Source organism: Pseudorca crassidens, chromosome 7, assembly GCF_039906515.1.
Source record: "Pseudorca crassidens isolate mPseCra1 chromosome 7, mPseCra1.hap1, whole genome shotgun sequence".
Taxonomy (NCBI): domain Eukaryota; kingdom Metazoa; phylum Chordata; class Mammalia; order Artiodactyla; family Delphinidae; genus Pseudorca; species Pseudorca crassidens.
This window is the reverse complement of record NC_090302.1, coordinates 21,396,461-21,421,477: the sequence shown is the minus strand read 5'-3', so window position 1 is coordinate 21,421,477 and position 25,017 is coordinate 21,396,461. Positions and strand designations below refer to the sequence as shown.

At 38.0% G+C, this 25,017-nt stretch overlaps 1 protein-coding gene across 1 annotated transcript in view; it reads left to right on the top strand.

Moving 5' to 3' along the window:
• The window catches only part of HSDL2 (hydroxysteroid dehydrogenase like 2), a 90,681-nt gene that overhangs the window by 50,624 nt on the left and 15,040 nt on the right, over positions 1-25,017 (top strand). The window contains exons 7-10 of the mRNA XM_067743645.1: positions 3,608-3,802; positions 5,481-5,552; positions 17,818-17,967; positions 21,468-21,596. Coding sequence (XP_067599746.1) covers positions 3,608-3,802; positions 5,481-5,552; positions 17,818-17,967; positions 21,468-21,596 — 546 coding nt within the window. The remainder of the gene's footprint in view (positions 1-3,607; positions 3,803-5,480; positions 5,553-17,817; positions 17,968-21,467; positions 21,597-25,017) is intronic.

Sequence of the window (25,017 nt, the reverse complement as noted above, 5' to 3'; positions counted from 1 at the left end):
ATTCTTTCATGTGTTTGTTGGCAATCTGTATATCTTCTTTGGAGAAATGTCTGTTTAGGTCTTCTGCCCATTTTTGGATTGCATTGTTTGTTTTTTTGTTATTGAGCTGCATGAGCTGCGTGTAAATCTTGGAGATTAATCCTTTTGTCAGTTGCTTCAGAAAGTAGGCATAGAGGGGACTTTCCTCAACATAATAAAGGCCATATATGACAAACCCACATCCAACATCATCCTCAATGGTGAGTAACTGAAACCATTTCCACTAAGATCAGGAACAAGACAAGGTTGCCCATTCTCACCACTATAATTCAACATAGTTTTGGAAGTTTTAGCCACAGCAATCAGAGAAGAAAAAGAAATAAAAGGAATCCAAATTGGAAAAGAAGAAGTGAAACTGTCACTGTTTGCAGATGACATGATACTCTACAAAGAGAATCCTAAAGATGCTACCAGAAAACTACTAGAGCTAATCAATGAATTTGGTAAAGTAGCAGGATACAAAATTAATGCACAGAAATCTCTGACATTCCTATACACTAATGATGAAAAATCTGAAAGTGATATTAAGAAAACACTCCCATTTACCATTGCAACAAAAAGAATAAAATATCTAGGAATAAACCTACCTAAGGAGACAAAAGACCTATGTGCGAAAATTATAAGACACTGATGAAAGAAATTAAAGATGACACAAATAGATGGAGAGATATACCGTGTTCTTGGATTGGAAGAATCAACATTGTGAAAATGACTATACTACACAAAGCAATCTATAGATTCAGTGCAATTCCTATCAAACTACCAATGGCATTTTTTACAGAACTAGAACAAAAAATCTTAAAATTTGTTTGGAGACACAAAAGACCCCAAGTAGACAAAGCAGTCTTGAGGGAAAAAAAACGGAGCTGGAGGAATCAGACTCCTGGACTTCAGACTATACTAGAAAGCTACAGTAATCAAGACAATATGGTACTGGCACAAAAACAGATATATAGACCAATGGAACAGGATAGAAAGCCCAGAGATAAACCCACACACTTATGGTCACCTTATCTTTGATAAAGGAGGCAAGAATATACAGTGGAGAAAAGACAGCCTCTTCAATAAGTGGTGCTGGGAAAACTGGACAGGTACATGTAAAAGTATGAAATTAGAACACTCCCTAACACCATACACAAAAATAAGCTCAAAATGGATTCAAGATCTAAATGTAAGGCCAGACACTATCAAACTCTTAGAGGAAAACATAGGCAGAACACTCTATGACATAAATCACAGCAAGATCCTTTTTGACCCACCTCCTAGAGAAATGGAGATAAAAATAAACAAATGGGAGCTAATGAAACTTCAAAGCTTTTGCACAGCAAAGGAAACCATAAACAAGACCAAAAGACAACCCTCAGAATGGCAGGTGGATTCTTAACCACTGTGCCACCAGGGAAGTCCCTGCTATTTTTTATTAATAAGCTACCACGTTAAGAGTGAGGCCAGAGCTCTTGCGCTATTGGTAAAGTAAAAAAAATTATTCCTAGTAAAGGAATTTTAGTTACAATATGGAGAAGTATCTTCTATTTAAATGCTATTAGGAAATTCCCCAAGTTAATGTGCACTCTTTGAAAGAGCGATGTGTGCTAGGATGTAATTGCTGTGAATGTAGGGACTTTTTGTCTGTTTTGTCCACTCATCTGCTCCAATACCTCCAAGAGTGCCTCCTTTTTTTGTAAGGCTCAATAACTATTTGTTGAATGAGTGAAAACGGTCAGTGGCTCTTAAAAGCTATATACTTTTCATCTTGTGGACTGAAATGTGTAAGTTATTCCAGTATGTAATGATTTCAGGATGGTTTAATAGTGGAATGGAGAGTTTATCTAAATTACTAGAAACTCTGACACCTAAAGTACATTTAAACAAATTGACTTTCATTGCTTTAAATGTAAGCTAAAATACATATGTAAATTGAGTTGTTACTATTTACAACTTTGACAATGTGTAATTAATAATGTATTAATGGTAGAGTTTCAAGTTACTTCATAAAAAACATGTAATTTAAAAATTAGGGGCTTCCCTGGTGGTGCAGTGGTTAAGAATCTGCCTGCCAGTGCAGGGGACACGGGTTCGATCCCAGGTCCGGGAAGATCCCACATGCTGCGGAGCAACTAAGTCTGTGCACCACAACTACTGAGCCTGTGCTCTAGAGCCCGTGAGCCACAACTACTGGGCCCGTGTGCCACAACTACTGAAGCTGGCTCGCCTGGAGCCTGTGCTCCTCAACAAGAGAAGCCACCACAGTGAGAAGCCCACGCACCACAATGAAGAGTAGCCCCTGCTGGCTGCAACCAGAGAAAGCCCGTGTGCAGCAACAAAGACCCAATACAGCCAAAAATAAATAAATAAATAAATAAAATTAAAATTTATATGCACTGAAAACAGTGGGAATTATATGCAAATATTGATAGTAATTATCTGGGCTTCCCTGGTGGTGCAGTGGTTAAGAATCCATCTGCCAATGCAGGGAACATGGGTTCGGTCCCTGGCCCTGGAAGATCCCACATGCCACGGAGCAGCTAAGCCTGTGAGCCACAACTACTGAGCCTGTGCTCTAGAGACTGCATGCCACAACTACTGAAGCCCGGCGCTTAGAGCCGGTGTTCTGCAACAAGAGAAGCCATGACAATGAGAAGCCCATGCACCGCAATGAAGAGTAGCCCCCGCTCACCGCAACTAGAGAAAGCTCACACACAGCAACGAAGACCCAACACAGCCAAAACTAAAACCAAATAAGTAAATTTATTTAAAAAATAGTAATTATCTCTGGGCAGGGGGATTATAGATAATTTAAAAATTCTTCCTTGGGACTTCCCTGGCGGTCCAGTGGTTAAGACTCCACGCTTCCACTGGAGGGGGTACAGGTTCGATCCCTGGTCGGGGAACTGAGATCTGGCATGCCACAGTGTGTGGCCAAAAACAAAATTTCTTCCTTTTAATTTTCTTTATTTTCTAGTATTTCCTAAATGAAAGTAGTATCTGAACTTAAAAGGGACCCCCAAGTCCAGCCATTATCTCTTGAATGTTTATGGTATATTTGTCATTGTTTTAGGAGCTAGGGATACAGTGATGAACAAGAAAAGCAGAGTCTCTATATTCTAGTAGAGGAAAAAGAGAAAATAAGCTTAGGAAAGGAGCTCCATATTTTAGAAACAAGAAACTGAGGCCGAAAGATGTTAAAGTAGCTTGCCGAAAGTCACGGCATAGTTGGCTTAAAAATGTCAGTCACCTGGTTTACAGCTCAGTGCTCTTGCTTATTCCTCACTGGCTTTCTTGTCTCTCAAGAATGGTATGCAAATTCTTTGAGCATTCTTAGTCAGAAATCTAATTGAATTTTGCCATAGTCTCACGAAGGAGTACTGTATAAGGCAGTGTTGTGTAGAGCAAGGAATATGTGTTGTCTACCCAGTTACGTCAGTAAAACATTTGGCAAATCCTTTAAGCTCTCTGGACCTTTTTCTCATCACCTGAGTTATAAAGAGATTATTTGTCTTGCTTGTTACTCCCATAGTCCTATTACTTGATTTAGAGTTACATATGTGTATGTTTGTTTTCTCTACAGCCATATACACTGCTGCTATGGATATGCTGGGAGGATCTGGTATTGAAAGCCAATGTAGAAAAGTTGATATCATGGCAGATGCTGCATATTGCATTTTCAAAAAGCCAAAAAGTTTTACTGGCAACTTTATTATTGATGAAAATATCTTAAAAGAAGAAGGAATAAAAAATTTTGATGTCTATGCCGTTACACCAGGTAATGCATATAGTTTTCAAAAGTAGTGATGTGTTTTTCCACATTTTCTGCAGTGGACATACATCTGTTTTGTGTGCATGTTTATGTGATTATAAAATTAATATGCTCTTTTAAAAGCTGTGCTCCTAGTGAAAGGAAAAACCCAGACCAACACAACTGGAAAAACAGAGAAAGGGAAAATAGAAGTGAGTTGAAGGCTTTTTAAGTGATGCACAGATAGAGAAGGTCACATCAGCTTCTAACCATTTCCAAATCTTGAAACCAAAAATGAAAATTAGTTTTCAAAGTTGGCCTTAAAATCACACAGTAAAAATTTTCTTCAAGGATATGGTAACATATGATACAGTGGTGAGTTTTTTACAAAAACTTTTTAAGATTATGGGCTTTCCAAATGTTGTCTCTTAAGTGCAGTCTGAGAGTAACTTCATGATGAATGGTGAAGGTGAATGAACAGGGTCTACCCCATGTACAAGGGGGTATTTGAGAAGATCTCAGAAGGCCCCTTGTTCAAAAATAATTCTTACCGTTGTAACTGTAGGTGAGGATGGTGATGATAATGCATTTTTAATTTATGTATAAAGTATACTATATAATAGACAATATAGCCCCAAATGGGAGTTGTATTTATTTGTGCAAAAGTGTATTTTAAATATTATTCATTAGGTTGAGCTTCTAGGTGACAGAAACCACGTTTCTATTTGTATCATCCCTGTCTCTTCAGTTTGAACTGAATTGAATTAAATAGCTCTTTGCAGTTTTAAAAAACACCTTTATATACAGTATCTGTTTAGCCTTCATAGCAATCCTGTGAGGGAAGCAATATTGTATAGTGATTAGGAACAAGTGGAGTTTGGGAGGAGATAACCCAGTTCCCATTTCTGCTCAGCTGCTCACTAGCTGGGCGGCCTTAGGCATGTCACCTGTTTTCTCTGAGCCTCACTTTCCTTTTTGGTTAAAATAAGGGAAAGATAATTTCTACACAGGATTTGTGTAAGAACTAAATGCAATAAAGTATATAATGTGCTGGGCACGGTACCTGGCTTACGGTACAATCATAGTACTCAGTAATTATCACTTTAGGTTTTAAAGACACAATGGCACTATGCACAAAATTTTAAATTTGGTTTAAATTAAAAATCCTATCGAGTGTTGAGAACTTAATATGAATATGGAATTATGATTAAGTGTTAGGATATAACAAAGACTGGTGCATTCCTGCCCTCCAGTTTTTTTAATCTTCTGAGAGGGGAAGACAGACACACATTGACAGAGATGGGAAACAAGTTCTTCTTAATGAGGAACCACCTTCTCTCTGGGGCGCCAGGTAGGAGATGAGTCCAGAGCATTTTGGAGGGATGTAGCACAGAAGGGTTGCATGGATAGGTGAGAACGGGCAAAAGCTCTTGGGAGAGCAGTTAAGGGCTTAACATAATAGGCAACTCTTTGGTTGGATCTTAAAGATGAAATTTGTTGAAGGAGAGGAGGATAACTGGATTACAGGAAAAGTGTTTTAGCTTAATGAAGGTCAGATAGTTTGACACTTCTCATGGGAGTCTTTTCCACAGCACCAGAATGATCAATAAAATAAAAACATGTAACGTTTATTAAACAGGTGTTAAAATCTTAATATACTGAAGTTGTTACCTTAACCTAATTATTTTTGGGGTCAATTTTTCAGGCCATCCTTTGTTACCAGATTTCTTCCTGGATGAACAGCCAGTTACAGTTACCAAGGAACCAGCAACACATGGTAAGACGTAGACCATATTTTCTGTAGGAAAATAAAGTTACTAACTTATATATTTCTTCCAGATGTAGAATTGAACATTTCCGCCTTCTGCTTTTAAGCTTTTTCTTCTTTTCTTTTTTTTTTTTGCATGTGCCATGAGGCTTGTGGGATCTTAGTTCCCTGACCAGGAATAGAACCTGGGCCCCTGGCAGTGGAAGTGCTGAGTCCTAACCACTGGACTGCCAGGGAATTCCCTATTTTGTAATTTAAACTAGACAAGTAATGTCTTAGTTAATTCTAGCAAAGAAGGTTGTCTTTTCCTTCTACCAGTAAGAAGTTTTTGATATATTCTTTTCATTTGATTTAAAAAAAAGTTGTCTTTAAAATACACCTTTTTAAAGGTTTTATTTCTTTTCCTTGGCATTGTTTTTAGGTGTTTTGTGTTGATACTTTATTTTGAGGAAAAATGTGTCACATCAAAATACATCTTACACCATTCTCAGAGTTTGTGCAGTGTGACTACTTTATGGGAGAAATTATCTGCAAAGGAAGTTTGGGTTTTGCTTTGTTTTGTTTTTTGCGGTACGTGGGCCTCTCACCGCTGTGGCCTCTCCCGTTGCGGAGCACAGGCTTCGGACGTGCAGGCTCAGCGGCCGTGGCTCACGGGCCCAGCCGCTCTGCGGCATGTGGGATATTCCCGGACCGGGGCATGAACCCGTGTCCCCTGCATCGGCAGGCAGACTCCCAACCACTGCGCCAACAGGGAAGCCCTGTTTTGTTTTTGTAGTTTAGAAACAATAGCTTTCTTGAATTGGTCCAGAGTTTACATTTTTAATCTTTGTGTTCTGGCATGATGCCACTAACTTACTGAAAGATGTCAGAAGAAACACTCTTCAGTGAAACCCCATGAGAAGAATTTCTCTCGTGGTTTATTTTTTTTGGCTGCACTGATCCTAGTTCCCCTGCCAGGGATCGAACCCATGCCCCCCACAGTGAGAGTGCAGTGTCTTAACTGCTGGACCGCCAGGGAAGACCTCTCTCATGGTTTATTAACAAGAATAGCAGTGCTTCTTCTGGGACCTTACATTATTTTTACATTATAGACTCTGTGAATCTCCTTAGTGACCATAGTTTCTTTAGGTGGAGGCTAGAAAGTTTAGGAAAACATTTCTTCTGTACCTTTAGGAAACCTATAGAACCTTACCATAATGCATTTCGGTGACAAACTTTACTTCTAGCTTAATCTCATCTTTTCTATCTTTATCTTCTCTTTGTCCGAATTTTTGGAGGCAATTTCAAAAAATTAAATAATAAAAAAGGCAACTTTTCTTTTGTATTATAATTTGGAAAATATAGAAGGGAAAACGGTCACTCATAATCCCATCACCTAGAGATAACTCCTTATAAAATTTAAATTTTAAAAAAATTTAAAAATTAGATCTTTGACTTGGTTGCCACATGGATATATCAGAGTATTAAAACAAGGCTGTCAATCTTTTCCTCAAAAGGCCTCATACAGAATGGCAGAAGTTAGTTAGAGAGCTTATCAAAGTCTAGAAGAGTCTATCTTCAAGATAGGCAAGTCCGAAATCCAGATTTTTGCCCAGTACCCTAAGATTGGATCTGTGTTTTAGAGGAAGATGCGTATAAACTAAGCTTATTTAAATACCAAGTTTAAATAACGAGAACCACTTATCAATCACATACATTCATGTTGTTTTTCAACAAATATTTATTGGGCACCTACCATATGGCAAACACTGTGCTAAGTACTTTGGATGCATTGTCTCATTTAATACTTACAATCCTACAAGGCAGGTATCATTGTCCTCATTTTACATTGGAGATCACAGAGCTGGCAGGTGGCAGAGCCAGAATTTAAATTCGTATTTTTCTGCTTCTAAAGTGCATATCCTTAACCAGTAAACTTAATTTCCTAACTCCTGAATACTTGAAGTATTAGCATATCTTCCCCCCAGTAATCCAATTTATTTTATAATGAGGAGTTGCCATCTCACGGACTAAACATGGAGTTGCTGTGAGCAGCTCGTTCTCTCCCTCTGGGCATAATGACATAGAGAACAGAATCATAGTCAGAAGATTGTTTCATGACCATGGACTCAGAATAAGATGGGTTAGATAAGCAGAATGTAAGACAAATGTTTACTGACATCGGGCTTTGATAGGAGTGATTTTTGTCTTTGGGATCAGAATATGTCAGGTGCATTGACTGCAATCCCTATATCCATCTCTGCAGGCGGGATGCCTTCATCTTTGAGGTCAGAATTCTCAAATTCCTTTGGCTAAAGCCTCTCTTCCCTGTACAAAAAATTAAGTGGAGAAGTGATGTTTCAGTCAACTGCAATTCTACTTGACATTTTCTGTAGATACATTAATATAGTCATATACGTAGTAGCTCAGTATTTCTGGCCTGAGATCTAACTTAGCTCTTTCAGGTGACTTTTTACATCCATATCCAGATCTATTGTATGTTGATTTCACAGTGTCTCTCCCAGAGGTCAGTGTGTATCCCTCATTTCCAAAGGGGGAGGAAAATATTGACAGCCTTGTACTTTTTCTGGTATTTGTGCTTTGTGTATTTATTTTGTATAACATATATGTAATTATTATTTTTTTCAATGAATTTATTTATTTATGGCTGTGTTGGGTCTTCATTGCTGTGCACTGGCTTTCTCTCGTTGCGGTGAGCGGGGGTTACTCTTCGTTGCAGTGTGCGGGCTTCTCATTGTGGTGGCTTCTCTTGTTGCAGAGTATGGACTTTAGGCCCGCGGGCTCAGTAGTTGTGGTTTGCAGGCTCTAGAGCGCAGGCTCAGAAGTTGTGGTGCACGGGCTTAGTTGCTATTTGGCATGTGGGATCTTCCCGGACCAGGGCTCAAACCCATGTCTCCTGCATTGGCAGGCGGATTCTTCACCACTGGGCCACCAGGGAAGCCCTCTTCATTGATTTTTCCTGCCCATTGCAACACAGGGAGTTCACTCAGTCTTTTTTTCAACCTCCAGTTTATTTTTTCTTCTTTTCTTTAGTTATAGTTTTAATTGCTTCTATTCCAGTTTTTCTGGATTCCCCTCAGAAACACTTAGTCTGGCTACCCTGTCCCTTTCCCCTGTAGTTTTCACTATCCTTTGTTACTATTTCCATACTTTTGTTCTTTTCTTCTGCATTCTGAGAGACCTTTTCAAGTTTGTACTCTGTATTACTGATAAGATTTTAGGCACATTCATCTCTCTTCCATATTGCTCCTAATGTTTATTTTAATTCTGTTATTATACTTTTTGTTTGTCATGTTTCCCATTTCCTTTTTCATTTTATTTTATTGTTTTTTCATCTCAGCCAGTTATATATGACTTTCTGCCCTTGTTTTATATTAGTTTTCATGTGAAGGAGTTCTTGTGACATTTCTTAATCATAGTTTTGGGGGTCAGAATGTCTCTGGTTTATGATTCTCTGGCCAGGGTGTCCATGGCTCAGGAGCCTGTTAATTCATCTTGCTCTGAGTTTGTACAGTAATGATGCAATCTACAGCAGCAGTTTTAGTACATCAATGATGTTATCGACAGCAGTTTTAGTCATCTGACTCTGGTTGATTAGTGTTCAATTAGCATAGGATTGAGGTCAGGCTGGACAACAAAGGCGCTAAGGTCAGAAGAGACAAGCAAGGGAATAAAGTTTTGGGGCTTCCCTGGTGGCACAGTGGTTAAGAATCTGCCTGCCACCTCAACACATAAGGCAAATACTAACAGCCATAAAGGGGAAATCGACAGTAACACCTTCATAGGAGGGGACTTTAACACCCCACTTTCACCAATGGACAGATCATCCAAAATGAAAATAAATAAGGAAACACAAGCTTTAATGATACATTAAACAAGATGGACTTAATTGATATTTATAGGACATTCAATCCCAAAACAACAGAATACCCATTATTGTCAAGTGATCATGGAACAGTCTCCAGGATAGATCATATCTTGGGTCACAAGTCAAGCCTTGGTAAATTTAAGAAAATTGAAATTGTATCAAGTATCTTTTGCAACCACAACGCTATGAGACTAGATATCAATTACAGGAAAAGATCTGTAAAAAATACAAACACATGGAGGCTAAACAATACACTACTTAATAACGAAGTGATCACAGAAGAAATCAAAGAGGAAATCAAAAAATACCTAGAAACAAATGACAATGGAGACACAACGACCCAAAACCTATGGGATGCAGCAAAAGCAGTTCTAAGAGGGAAGTTTATAGCAATACAATCCTACCTCAAGAAACAGGAAACATCTGAAATAAACAACCTAAACTTGCACCTAAAGCAATTAGAGAAAGAAGAACAAAAAAACCCCAAAGTTAGCAGAAGGAAAGAAATCATAAAGATCAGATCAGAAATAAATGAAAAAGAAATGAAGGAAACGATAGCAAAGATCAATAAAACTAAAAGGTGCTTCTTTGAAAAGATAAACAAAATCGATAAACCATTAGCCACACTCATCAAGGAAAAAAGGGAGAAGACTCAAATCAATAGAATTAAAAATGAAAAAGGAGAAGTAACAACTGACACTGCAGAAATACAAAAGATCATGAGAGATTACTACAAGCAACTCTATGCCAATAAAATGGACAACCTGGAAGAAATGGACAAATTCTTAGAAATGCACAACCTGCCAAGACTGAACCAGGAAGAAATAGAAAATATGAACAGACCAATCACAAGCACTGAAATTGGGACTGTGATTAAAAATCTTCCAACAAACAAAAGCCCAGGACCAGATGGCTTCACAGGCGAATTCTATCAAACATTTAGAGAAGAGCTAACACCTATCCTTCTCAAACTCTTCCAAAATATAGCAGAGGGAGGAACACTCCTAAACTCATTCTACGAGGCCACCATCACCCTGATACCAAAACCAGACAAAGATGTCACAAAGAAAAAAAACTACAGGCCAGTATCACTGATGAACATAGATGCAAAAATCCTCAACAAAATACTAGCAAACAGAATCCACAGCACATTAAAAGGATCATACACCAGGATCAAGTGGGGTTTATTCCAGGAATGCAAAGATTCTTGAATATACGCAAATCAATCAACGTGATACACCATATTAACAAATTGAAGGAGAAAAACCATAAGATCATCTCAGTAGATGCAGAGAAAGCTTTCGACACAATTCAACACCCCTTTATGATAAAAAGCCTGCAGAAAGTAGGCATAGAGAAAACTTTCCTCAACATAATAAAGGCCATATATGACAAACCCACAGCCAACATCGTCCTCAATGGTTAAAAACTGAAAGCATTTCCACTAAGATCAAGAACAAGACAAGGTTGCCCACTCTCACCACTCTTATTCAACATAGTTTTGGAAGTTTTAGCCACAGCAGAGAAGAAAAAGAAACAAAAGGAATCCAAATCGGAAAACAAGAAGTAAAGCTGTCATTGTTTGCAGATGACATGATCCTATACATAGAGAATCCCAAAGATGCTACCAGAAAACTACTAGAGCTAATCAATGAATTTGGTAAAGTAGCAGAATACAAAATTAATGCACAGAAATCTCTGGCATTCCTATACACTAATGATGAAAAATCTGAAAGTGAAATTAAGAAAACACTCCCATTTACCATTGCAACAAAAAGAATAAAATATCTAGGAATAAACCTACCTAAGGAGACAAGAGACCTGTATGCAGAAAATTATAAGACACTGATGAAAGAAATTAAAGATGACACAAATAGATGGAGAGATATGCCATGTTATTGGATTGGAAGAATCAACATTGTGAAAATGACTCTACTACCCAAAGCAATCTACAGATTCAATGCAATCCCTATCAAACTACCACTGGCATTTTTCACAGAACTAGAACAAAAAATTTCACAATTTGTATGGAAACACAAAAGACCCCGAATAGCCAAAGCAATCTTGGAAACGAAAAATGGAGCTGGAAGAAGCAGGCTCCCTGACTTCAGACTATACTACAAAGTATAGTCTGAAGTAATCAAGTAATCAAGTAATCAAGACAGTAATCACAGTAATCAAGACAGTATGGTACTGGCACAAAAACAGAAATATAGACCAATGGAACAGGACAGAAAGCCCAGAGATAAACCCACGCACTTATGGTCACCTTATGTTCGATTAAGGAGGCAGGAATATACAGTGGAGAAAGGACAGCCTCTTCAATACGTGGTGCTGGGAAAACTGGACAAGTACATGTAAAAGTATGAAATTAGAAAACTCCCTAACACCATACACAAAAATAAGCTCAAAATCGATTCAAGATCTAAATGTAAGGCCAGACACTATCAAATTCTTAGACGAAAACATAGGCAGAACACTCTATGACATAAATCACAGCAAGATTCTTTTTGACCCACCTCCTAGAGAAATGGAAATAAAACGAAAAATAAACAAATGGGAGCTAATGAAACTTCAAAGCTTTTGCACAGCAAAGGAAACCATAAACAAGACCAAAAGACAACCCTCAGAATGGGAGAAAATATTTGCAAATTAAGCAACTGACAAAGGATTAATCTCCAAAATTTACAAGCAGCTCATACAGCTCAATAACAAAAAAACAAACAATGCCATCCAAAAATGGGCAGAAGACCTAAATAGACATTTCTCCAAAGAAGATATACAGATTGCCAACAAACACATGAAAGAATGCTCAACATCATTAATCATTAGAGAAATGCAAATCAAAATTGCAGTGACACATCATCTCACACCGGTCAGAACGGCCATCATCAAAAAATCTAGAAACAATGAATGCTGGAGAGGGTGTGGAGAAAAGGGAACACTCTTGCACTGTTGGTGGGAATGTAAATTGACAGAGCCACTATGGAGAACAGTATGGAAGTTCCTTAAAAAACTAAAAATAGAACTACCATACGACCCAGCAATCCCACTACTGGGCATATACCCTGAGAAAACCATAATTCAAAAAGAGTCATGTACCAAAATATTCATTGCAGCTCTATTTACAATAGCCAGGAGATGGAAGCAACCTAAGTGTCCATTGACAGATGAATGGATAACGAAGATGTGGCACATATATACAATGGAATATTACTCAGCCATAAAAAGAAATGAAATTGAGTTATTTGTAGTGAGGTGGATGGACCTAGAGTCTGTCATACAGAGTGAAGTAAGTCAGAAAGAGAAAAACAAATACTGTATGCTAACACATACATATGGAAACTAAGAAAGAAAAAAAAGGTCATGAAGAACCTAGGGGTAAGATGGGAATGGAGACACAGACCTAGTAGAGAATGGACTTGAGGATGTGGGGATGGGGAAGGGTAGGCTGTGACAAAGTGAGAGAGTGGCATGGACATATATACACTACCAAACGTAGAATAGATAGCTAGTGGGAAGCAGCCGCATAGCACAGGGAGGTAAGCTCGGTGCTTTGTGACCACCTAGAGGGGTGGGATAGAGAGGGTGGGAGGGAGGGAGACGCAAGAGGGAAGAGATATGGGAACATGTGTATATGTATAACTGATTCACTTTGTTATAAAGCAGAAACTAACACACCATTGTAAAGCAGTTATACTCCAATAAAGATGTTAAAGAAAAAAAAATAGAATTCGCCTGCCAGTGCAGGGGACACAGGTTCGTGCCCTGGTGTGAGAAGATCCCACATGCCGAGGAGCAGCTAAGCCCATGGCCCACAAATACTGAGCAGCCTGCGCTCTAGAGTCCACGAGCCACAACTACCGAGGCTGTGTGCTGCAACTAATGAAGCCCGCGTGCCTAGAGCCCGTGCTCTGTAACAAGGGAAGCCAGTGCAATGAGAAGCCCCTGCACCGCAACTAGAGAAAAGCCAGCGCACAGCAACAAAGACCCAACGATGCAGCCAAAAATAAAATAAATAAAATAAATAAATTAAAAAAAATTACTGCTTGACTGAGGAAGACAAATATTATTTTTAAAAAAGGGAATAAAGTTTTGGATAGAGAGACTAATCGTAAACCTGGTAAACTTGTTTTAGGGGAACTTGGTTTCATTTGTTTCCCAAAAGTTTCCATATTTGTTGTGTACTGAATGTACCTTTCAAATATATTACTGGGGTTTTTTTTGTCTCCTAAAGTTTTATTGTCTTGTGCAGAGTCATCATACTATGTCTAAATATTTCAAGTGATAAATGATGCAGTTTATCTCTTGGCAAGTGTCTTTCAAGGCTACACTGTAGTTTTTGCTGCCATCTCCTTGGCGTCTCAGATGATAAAGATGATATATTGATTAATAGACAAATCACCTGAAGTAGGAGTTCCAGCAGTTATTATATGACAAACTTAGTTCTGTCTGGTATTATACCTACTAAAACCAAATACATTCCTATATATTTTCTGCCTCCAGAAACTTGAAGGAAGCCTGTGTCTTTGCTTTCCTCACTGTTAGCAGCCTCTGCTTGGTCCAGTTCTGCTGAGTTTAGGTCTTGGTTCTCTGCTCAGCCTTTATGTTGGCTATATAAAATTACATAGTTAGACATAGAAGAAAATGAAGAGGAAGCATTACCCAGTCAGACTGCCTGGGTTGGAATTCCTGCTGTGCCACATACTGCCATGTAACCTTAGGTGTGTCGCTGAGTATTCCAATTGCCATTTTAAAACCTCACTCCTTTTTACTTTACTCTTGAATTGTGTTTATTTTATTAGACATATTGAAATGCTTTCTTAAACAAGACACGTTATAAATAAGAAGGGGGAAACTAACTTTTTATATTTATTTTATATCTGGTCACCTTCATGAGTTTTTATCTTGTTTTAGACTTCTAATAGTTTCTAATAGACAGTTACTGAACGCCTAGACTTTGGGATAAGACAGATCTGGGTACAAGTCCTGTCCCTGTCACTTATATCTGTGACCTTGGACAAGTCACTTCAGCTCTCTGAAACAGTTTTCTCAGGTCTCACTTTCCTTATGTGAGTATCATGAGGATTAAGTATAATAGATAGTGCATCATATTGTGAAATTTATATAGTAAGTCCCCTATAAATGTTAGTTGATATAATTATCATTGAATAATTATCTTGAATTTCCTAAATGCCCAAACTTACTGTCTACATATAATAATAGTATCTTACAGGATTATTTCTGGCATATTTCTTAATATACTGACTCGAACTTCCAGGAGAATTTGGAAATATTTATTGAAACTATTTTAGGTATTCTTATTTTATTCTTAATTTTAATGGGAAAATCTTTAGATTTTACCCATAAGTAAGGTATTAGATGTTGGTTAAGATTTTTTTTATCAGTTATTTAGATTAATGTCTACATTTTTATTATATATTTTCTATATTTTATTTTTTGTTATATTTTGAGTATGGCAGTCAATTGGGTAACTTCTTTTTTCTATGTTCTTTTCCTTGAAGTTTTGACATATCTCACCTACTTGGTTATTTGAGTCTTTTCTGAAGTTGTTTCTTTGAAAATGTTTTTATTTTGTCATTCAATTATTGGCTTTTTCTAAAATAAAAAAACTAGAACTGTCCATTTGAAGTTCTAAAATTTATTTAAGGGTTGACATGTAGTATTCATTTATAATTTAAAATTTTTCATATTTATTTTATCCCTTTTCTCTTTTTAAAGTTTTTTTTCTCCTTTTTTCTTTGATTAAATTTTCCAGAAAGTTGCCATATTTTACTGTATCTTATTGGTTTTTCTCAAAAGAACCAGATTTTAAATTTTATTTCATTTTTCATTCTACTGCTTTTCTCTTTACTGATTATTTCTTTTTATAACAGCTTTGAGGTATAATTTACATATACCAAAAATGCACCATTTTAAAGTATGTAGTTAAGTGATTTTTAGTATATTCACAAAATTCTGCAACCATTTGATTCATTACTTTAAACATTTTTGCTTTATTATTTTTTCTGCTTTCTTTGAGGTTGCACGTTTTTGTTCCTTTTCTTGCTTGTTAGGCTAATATTCATTTTTATTCCTTTAAAAATAATAAAATAATTTTGACTGTGCATTTACCCCCTTAATGTAACTTTGGCCACATCCAATAGATTTTGTAATGTAATTTAATCAATTTTGATACCATTTTAAATTAATTTGTATAGAAAAGCTTAGTACAGAAAAGCATAAAGAAAATTTTTTAAATCACATGTAACCCACCATCCAAGTATAAATACTGTCTGTATTTTGGCTTATTTGTTTCCAGTCTCTTTTATTTTTTGAAAATATAACTTAAAATTCATATCTACAAATAAATACTTTACCTGAGTGGATCATATTATATTTAATTGTATATTCTTTGTTTTAGTTAACATTATATTGTGAATATTATCCAGGTCTTCAAAAACAAAGTTTTGAAATTGGCAACTTAGTATTGTATCATATGAATGTAATATTTATTTTAGTGGCTTGTAATTGTTTCATTTTATAAATGTTACAGGATTTTCTTATAGTGGATCACTGAAAGTTGATAATCAGTGGGAGGGTTCCTGATACATACTATGAAACTTCCTTCCAGAATTATAAATATTGGCATTATATGAGTACCTCCCTCACTACACTGTCAGCATTAAATATTGAAATACATATCTGATTTTTAAAGTGTCTTCAAAATACCATAATAATAATGTATTCTTTGCTCCATTGGATCTTAAGTATTTCATCTTTAATATCTGCTGAACTTTGTGAGAAGGATTTTACTGTTTATTTGTGTCTGGAAACATCATAACGGAAGGTAGTTTATATTCAATAAATTTAGGATACTTTCGAATTGGTTATGTTATACTCTGGAGTATCTTTATGCTGTCAGTTAGATTTTATTTAATAGCCTTTGGTGAGTTATATTGGACAAGATGGCTGGGTATAATTTGAGCTGGGAGATAGGTGGAGAGTTAATCTTCAGCCTAGAGTACAGATTGTCCTTTGAGTTAGTTTAAATAACAAATTATTCTCAACTGTTTCTGGGGGCAGCCAAACTGCCCACAAATAATTCCAGGAGGATAAATAAAGACACAGAGGTTGGTATTGGGGGACAGCTTCATGCTATGGGATTCGAACAGTCCTATGCACTGCAGATCTCCCCTGGCTCATCATATGCTGAATGGTTATGGCCAATGGTTTAAGTGAATACAAATTTTTTTTAAAATTAATTTATTTATTTTTGGCTGCATTGGGTCTTCGTTGCTGCATGTGGGGCTTTCTCTACTTGTGGCAAGCAGAGGCTACTCTTTGTTGTGGTGTGCGGGCTTCTCATTGTGGTGGCTTCTCTTGTTGCGGAGCACGGGCTCTAGGCACGTGGGCTTCAGTAGTTGTGGCACGCAGGCTCAGTAGTTGTGGCTCATGGCTCTAGAGCACAGGCTCAGTAGTTGTGGAGCACGGGCTTAGCTGCTCTGTGGCATATGGGATCTTCCCGGAGCAGGGCATGAACCTGCGTCCCCTGCATTGGCAGGTGGACTCTCAACCACTGCACCACCAGGGAAGCCCAGTGAATACAAATTTTAAAATGTTGCAACCTCTATTCTCCTGACCTTGCGTTTCTAGGTAGTGGGGCCTTCATGAGACTAATACGTGGTTTGACCTACCTCTTCATCTAGTGGGAGGGACCAGTCTGATTGAGATTGGGAGAAGAAACGAGTTTGTGTGGTTTGGACCCTTTTGAGCCTTCTTTCTTTCAGAGTAGACTATCCTCAGTTTTCACATGATCTTTACTTACAGAGGCATTTCCATTCCTTAATGGGAGGAGGCAGGTTCAATCCAGGGATGAAAAGACTAGGTTAATATATTTAATTTAGAGGTAAAGTTATTGAGAAGTTCACTTGGCTGCTGATTTAAGCTACAGTCGCCAATTCATCTCCACCCATTTACACAGTTGATATTCTGATCTCCATCTTTCTGACTCCACAGTTGTCTTTTCTCATTTGGTTTTGGAACTCAGGGACAATGATAAAGGAGTGATTAATTGTTACCACTAAAACTCTGATAGGTTGTTTAAATCTGTTTATTATAAACACTGTATAAATTAGTGGGTTTTTTTAAAAGCTAATCTGAGAGGTAGTCTTTTACTTGAAGAGTATAAACCATTTACATTTATAATCGTAACTGACATATTTGGCTGTTATTCCATCAGTTTGATTTATGCTTTTATGCTTCAAGATGCCACTGAATGTATTTAAGGTCATTTTGGTTAAATGGGTCTAATTGGTAGCAAGTCTGTTTGCTAATGAATTAATTTTGTGTGTGACCTTACATTGCCTAGGCTTTAAAGGTACTTATATCAATAACATTTTATAGGTGCTCTTCCAGAATTGAAAGAAAAGGAGGCGCAGCCACCACCAAAACCACGTTCTGGAGCTGTGGAAGGGACATTTAGAATTGTTAAGGACTCTCTCAGTGATGATATTGTTAAAGCCACCCAAGCAATCTATCAGTTTGAACTCTCAGGTAAGGGTTACTTCTGGTAATCTGGAGCTTTTATGAAACAAAGTAGGATATTTCCCTTGGAAGTATATCAGCCTCCAGTAGTAATAACCTGGAATAGTTGGCTATATCCAGACCCTTACCCGAGAATGTAGACATTTAAGAATAGCAAATAACTACTGATTTGTATTTTTGTGTTTTCTTTTTGGTTTTTGTCCGTCTATTAAGTTCCTGATTTGTGGTTACCATGGGGTTCATATATGTTGATCCATAATTATATTTATTTGTTTTAAACTGGTATTTCCACATATAGGTGATAGACCTGTTTTCTGCTCGTTTTTTTTTGTTTGTTTTTGTTTTTTTTTTGTTTGCGGTACACGGGCCTCTCACCGCTGCGGCCCCTCCCGCCGCGGAGCACAGGCTCCGGACGCGCAGGTCCAGCGGCCACGGCCCACGGGCCCAGCCGCTCCGCGGCATGTGGGATCCTCCCGGACCGGGGCACGAACCAGTGTCCCCCGCATCGGCAGGCAGACTCTCAACCACTGCGCCACCGGGGAAGCCCTCTACTTGTTTTTGTAGTTCTTCTCTGTTCTACCAATTTGTATTTTTAAGTTAATATCAGTGCATATGGACATATGTAAAATAAAATTCCCTTACAGATACTTCCAGTGGTAAATAACTCTTTAGTGTATGTAATTGAGAGAAAATCCTATTTAGAAGGATATATGGATCATGACAGTATAATACAGTCATTTATCAACCATGCGCACCTTGCCTGTTTTTTTATTTTTTTTGGCTGCACCACGGGCTTATGGTATCTTACTTCCCTGACAAGGGATTGAACCGGGGTCCACAGCAGTGAAAGTGCCGAGTCCTAAGCACTGGACTGCCAGGGAACTCCCTTGCCATTTTTTACCTTTGAGATTATTCAGGTCAGTCTGAATGCAGTCAGCTTTTAAAATCTCTCAGTATTTTTCTTCTCAGCATAGTATTAATGCATGTTGACAAGAGTTTTAAGAATTAGCTAACACAGTCCCATTGTATGCAAACTTTGACATTATCAGTTCTTTTATCCTTTGTCACCTCTATTTTATCTTAATCCATCTGCATCTTCCTGTTTTTACTTTTCTTAGAACCCATGGTCCATTGGTTCAATCACTCTTTTACCTGTATCCTAAACTTCCTGACCTTGTGCTTATGTCACCAACTGTCATAATCCTAGTCCTGGATAATCAAACTCTCTGGCTGCTCCACACTTGCATCCAGGCTGCTAAGTCTTGCTGGAGAAATGGCAGGGGGTGGGGGGTGGAATCACACCACCCAGTGAATCTGTACCAGTAAAAATTCATCACTCCTCCTCTCCAATGTCAGCATTCTGTGTTTCTGTGGTCAGCTTATTGCCTCATTTTCCACAGTGACTCTTTTAAACCTCTCAGTGTTCCTCAAGTCTCCCATCTCTCCCTTCACCACTTCCCTGCCAGTTTCAGCAGATAAGGTGACCTCCTCTTCCACAGAGATAAGAGAAGCCTACAGACAGGAATTGCTTCACCTTCCTGCCATCTGATAGCATACTGTTGTAGGCATTGACCTCTCTTCCTCCTCTCCCAACAGGCAGAGCTCAACTCCACATCCGTGCATCCTAAGCTTTAATGTCCATACTGATCACTGCTGGGCATGCTAAAAATGCAGAATCTGATTCAGTAGGTTTGAGGTAGGGTCTGAAGTTTGCTTTTCTGATGTGATGACGGTACTGCAGTTCATGGATCACACTTTGAGTAGCAAAATTCTAGATCCCATTTCCTCTGGTCTCCTCAGGAAATGTGTGCTGTCTCTTCCACCTGTTCATCCTGAAGCCTCCTTCCCAGTGGTTTTTTAACATTCCCAAAGTCTATTCTATCTTTTAAAAAAAACCAACAGTAACAACCTTCCCAATCACACCCCCACCCCCCATCTTTCTTCTCCCTTTCAGAGCCAAACTTATTTTCATCTACAATTCACTCTGTTCTGGTGTCATTTTTCTCCATTCCACTGAATTTGCTCTCACCAAGGTCCTTGGTGGCTTCTGTGTCACCAGTGGGCATTTGTCATTCTTACCTTGTCACCACTTTGCAACATTTGATGCTGTTGACCTCTCTTTCCTTCTGGAAACGCTCCATTGCTTTTTTCTGCGTCTGTAATCATGTCTTGTCAGTCTCCTGTGCTAGATGCTTCTCCATCCTTTCCTTAAATGTTGATATTCTTCAGGTCACTGTCTTAGCACTCTTTATACTCTACAGACTTTGTCTAGGAAAACCCCAACCCCTCACATAGCTTTAGTGACCATAGGGGCTGATTCCTTATGTATCTGTCTTCCTAGCCCAGTCAGACTTCAGTTGACATTTTCATTTGGCTGTCACAAAGGTACCTCAATCTGAAAATGTCCGTAACAACTCACCATTCCCAATACCTGCCTTTGGCACTACTTGTTAAATCTGCTCTTCTTCAGTAGTCCTCTCAATAAAAAACACAGCAATATTTACCCAGCTTCCCAAGCCAGAAACTAGCAAAGCAGATCGTTCTTCTGCACCCTCCCTACCTTTTCCTCTTCATTCAGTCAGTTACCTAGTTTTGTGATATTGCTTTGAAGTTCTCTCTCAAATATGCAGACTTTTTTCCATTTCCACTGCTGCGATCCTGACCCAGGCATACATCCTCAAGCTCCTGAACAACCCCAGTACCTTCCTAAATTGTCCTCTGTATCCTCTTTATCCCTCTGCAATATCTTCTCTACACTGCTGTTAGGGTGATCTATTTAAAATACAAACCTAATGTCATTCTCCTTCCATGGCGTATGTATGAAATCAGCGAACCCTTTACATGGCTTACTGTGCTCTGCATCTGGACTGCCTAACAAGCTTATCTGAGGCCACCATCCACTCTCTTTGTACATTCCAGTCCTTCTGTTCCTTTTTTCAGGTCCTCATCAAGCAAATATTATTTATTTATTTATTTATTTGGCTGCACTGGGTCTTAGTTGAGGCATATGGTATCTTCGTTGCCGCGTGCAGAATCTTTAGTTGCAGCGTGTGGGATCCTTAGTTGTGAACTCTTAGTTGTGGCACGCGAACTCTTAGCTGTGGCACGTAAACTCTAGTTGCAGCATGTGGAATCTAGTTCCCTGACCAGGGATCAAACCTGGGCCCCCTGCGTTGGGAGCACAGAGTCTTAGCCACTGGACCATCAGGCAAGTCCCCCATCTAGCAAATTCTTACTTAACTTTTAAATCTCAGCTGGGCTTTCCTGACTCCACGTCACCCTCCACTTCCTGTTTTGTAAGAACCATGTTATTGAAGAGTCTTCAGAGCCTAGCCAAGTGCCTGGCCCATAATAAGTACTTAATAAATACTGGCTGAATTTCTTAGAGGCCTGGGGATTTCAACCTGGGTAACAGCATTATATATGATTATTCTAATTGTACAGTTATTAAGTTTAAGAAAAACAGGGCTTCTTTAACATTTATTTCTGTATCTTTCTTTTCTGTGTAGGTGAAGATGGTGGAACATGGTTTCTTGATCTTAAAAGCAAGGGTGGCAATGTCGGACATGGAGAGCCCTCTGATCGGGCAGATGTGGTGATGAGTATGTCTACTGATGATTTTGTAAAAATGTTTTCAGGTGAGTTTTAACTTCACTTGTTTACTGATTGTTCAAGGAAAATTCTATTAGGTAGGCTTCATTTCTACTAGTTGGACTAAGATATCATTTCCAATAACACATTGGTTACCAGAGGTGATGAACTTAGCTGCAGCTTGTTTATCAAGAGTAAGATCATGCTTCAATCTTGCCAACTATTGTAATAGGAAACTGCAGCCATCTCCCATGGCCCAGTGACCCTGCTTTCTGTGGAATCCATCACTAAGAAGAGGGTCTGCATAATTTTCTGCTCTGCCCATGTATCTCTAAATGTGCCAGAAAAATTTTAAGGGTAATTTTTTTCTATTTTCTACTCTTAAAACACTACTCTAGATAGTAAGTTAATTAACACATGTACTTATTAGAAGCAGCACTTTAAAATTTTTTTTTTAATTAATTTATTTTTGGCTGCATTGGTTCTTCATTGCTGCGTGCAGGCTTTCTCTAGTTGCGGAGAGTAGGGGGCAACTCTTTGTTGCGGTGGGTGGGCTTCTTGTTGCAGTGGCTTCTCCTGTTGCAGAGCTTGGGCTCTAGGTGCGTGGGCTTCAGTATTTGTGGCACGCGGGCTCAGTAGTTGTGGCTCGTGGGCTATAGAGCACAGCCTCAGTAGTTGTGGCGCACAGGCTTAGTTGCTCCTCAGCATGTGGGATCTTCCCAGACCAGGGATCGAACCCATGTCCCCTGCATTGGCAAGCGGATTCTTAACCACTGCACCACCAGGGAAGTCCCAGAAGCAGCACTTTAAACAAAAGTATTGTAACATTTTAATCTGAAAATCCTAAAGATTTATTTAATGAGTTATAAATGTTATTTATTCTTTATTCTGTTTTAATCTTCATAAATTGAAGATCATAATGTATTCTGTGCCCTGTAAGTCTCACTTTCCATTTCTAACCCAGGATGCTAATGGCCTACATACTATCTGAGCCAGTTTGTATGTGATGTTACTAATGATTGAGGTTTCTTCAACTTCCCCCCACCTTTTTTTAAACGGTAGTGCTAAATATTCAAGATACAAAAATTAGAAAATATGCTTAGGAAAAAAGAAAATAAATAAAATTATTTTTTATTGTACTACTGAAAGATAACCATCAGTTGATTTTTGGTTTAAAGTCATATATATATTTTTATGAATGTATATAAATATATAAGTGTACTTATAAAAACAAGATTATAGCATTACTGCTGTTTGGTAACTTTTTTCACTTTGTACTTAGTACATTATAAGTACTTAGTACTTAAAAGTACTAGTGTACTTAAAAGTACATTAAAAGTATTTAGTACATTATAACGTCTTTTAATGATAATGAATAGTTATCGCTTTAATCATTTTTTAAAAATAAATATATTGATTGATTTTTGGCTGACTTGGGTCTTTGTTGCTGCGTGCAGGCTTTCTCTAGTTGTGGCGAGCGGGGCCTACTCTTTGTGGCGGTGCACGGTCTTCCCATTGCAGTGGCTTCTCTTATTGCGGAGCACGAGCTCTAAGCATGCGGGCTTCAGTATTGGCTCGTGGGCTCTAGAGCACAGGCTCAGTAGTTGGGGCACATGGGCTCTAGAGCACAGGCTCAGCAGTTGGGGCACACGGGCTTAGTTTCTCTGTGGCACATGGGATCTTCCTGGACTAGGGCACGAACCTGTGTCGCCTGCATTGGCAGGCGGATTCTAAACCACTGTGCCACCAGGGAAGTCCCTCTTTAATCATTTTAATAGTTTCTTTAGTGTTTGTTTAGTGTTTCAAAATCTCTTTCTCTATAGGGCTTAAACATAGTGCTTTGGATGCTAAATAAACGTTTTGTAAATTTGAACCTTATAAATATGCAATATTTTGAACTTAAAGACCTTTAAAAATAAAAAAAATTATTGTCAATTTCTAAACAGAAATAACAGTAATTATAGCTAATACGTATATGATTACTGTTGAGTTAAGCAATATTCCCAATAATGGTTTGAGATAAAAGATTTTCTCTACTTTATAAAAAGGGAGACTGAAGTATTGCTTAATTAAATAATTAACCCAGAGTCACTTGGTGGGTGAGTCAATGTTGGAGTTAGAATTCGAATCCAAGCTAACTCGCCAGCTCATGCACTTCTAAATTATGCTATTTTGCCCTCCAAAGGTGAAAGAATCAAGTTACCTCCTTAATTTACGTTTTATTTGTGTAGCATAAACTTGTAATGGGCTTTCCATTTATATCTTTCTGGATAGGCTCCTGGATAGGCTAGGGGAGGTCAGTGAGCTAAATGAGTGATTTAAAAATATATATATATATTCTTATAAGGTTTATTTTATTTTATTTATTTATTTTGGCAACGCCAAGTGGCACGTGGGATCTTAGTTCCTCAACCAGGGATCGAACCCACGCTTCTTGCAGTGGAAGCGCAGAGCCTTAACCACTGGACTGACAGGACAGTCCCTTATAAGGTTTATTTTATAGCAGCAGTTCAGATTGGGAGCAAATAACTTTGCTTCTGCTTCTTACGTCTTTTCATTCTTATTCTTTATCCCATCTACTGTCTTTTGAATGGGCGCAATTTAGACCTTATATCCTAAACATACTCTTTTAAGAAGCCATAGCCATTTCTGTGACCTAATCTATAGAGTGGATATGTTATAAATATAAAAAATTAAAGCAACTAGTGATCAACTATTCAAAATCTCTCTTTTTGGCTAGTAGAGGCCACTGTATAGTAAAGCATTATAATAGAAAGAAAATATATTGTACAAGATTACCTGATTAATATATTGGGAAGAGAAATATATACACACACACATACATATAAAATTGTTCTTACTAGTAGTTTGTTTAAAAGTTATTTTTTAGAACAGTTTTTTTAAGGTATAATTTACATACCATAAAATCTACCCATTATTAAGTATATATGATTTTTAGTAAATGTATAGGGTTGTACAACCATCACTTATAATCCAGTTTGAACCAGACAAAGATGTCACAAAGAAAAAAAACTACAGGCCAATATCACTGATGAACATAGATGCAAAACTCCTCAACAAAATACTAGTAAACAAAATCCAACAGCACATTAAAAGGATCATACCATGATCAAGTGGGGTTTATTCCAGGAATGCAAGGATTCTTCAATATATGCAAATCAATCAGTGTGATACACCATATTAACAAATTGAAGGAGAAGAACCATATGATCATCTCAATAGATGCAGAGAAAGCTTTCGACACAATTCAACACCAATTTATGATAAAAAGCCTGCAGAAAGTAGGCATAGAGGGAACTTTCCTCAACATAATAAAGGCCATATATGACAAACCCACAGCCAACATCGTCCTCAATGGTGAAAAACTGAAACCATTTCCACTAAGATCAGGAACAAGACAAGGTTGCCCACTCTCACCACTGTTATTCAACGTAGTTTTGGAAGTAT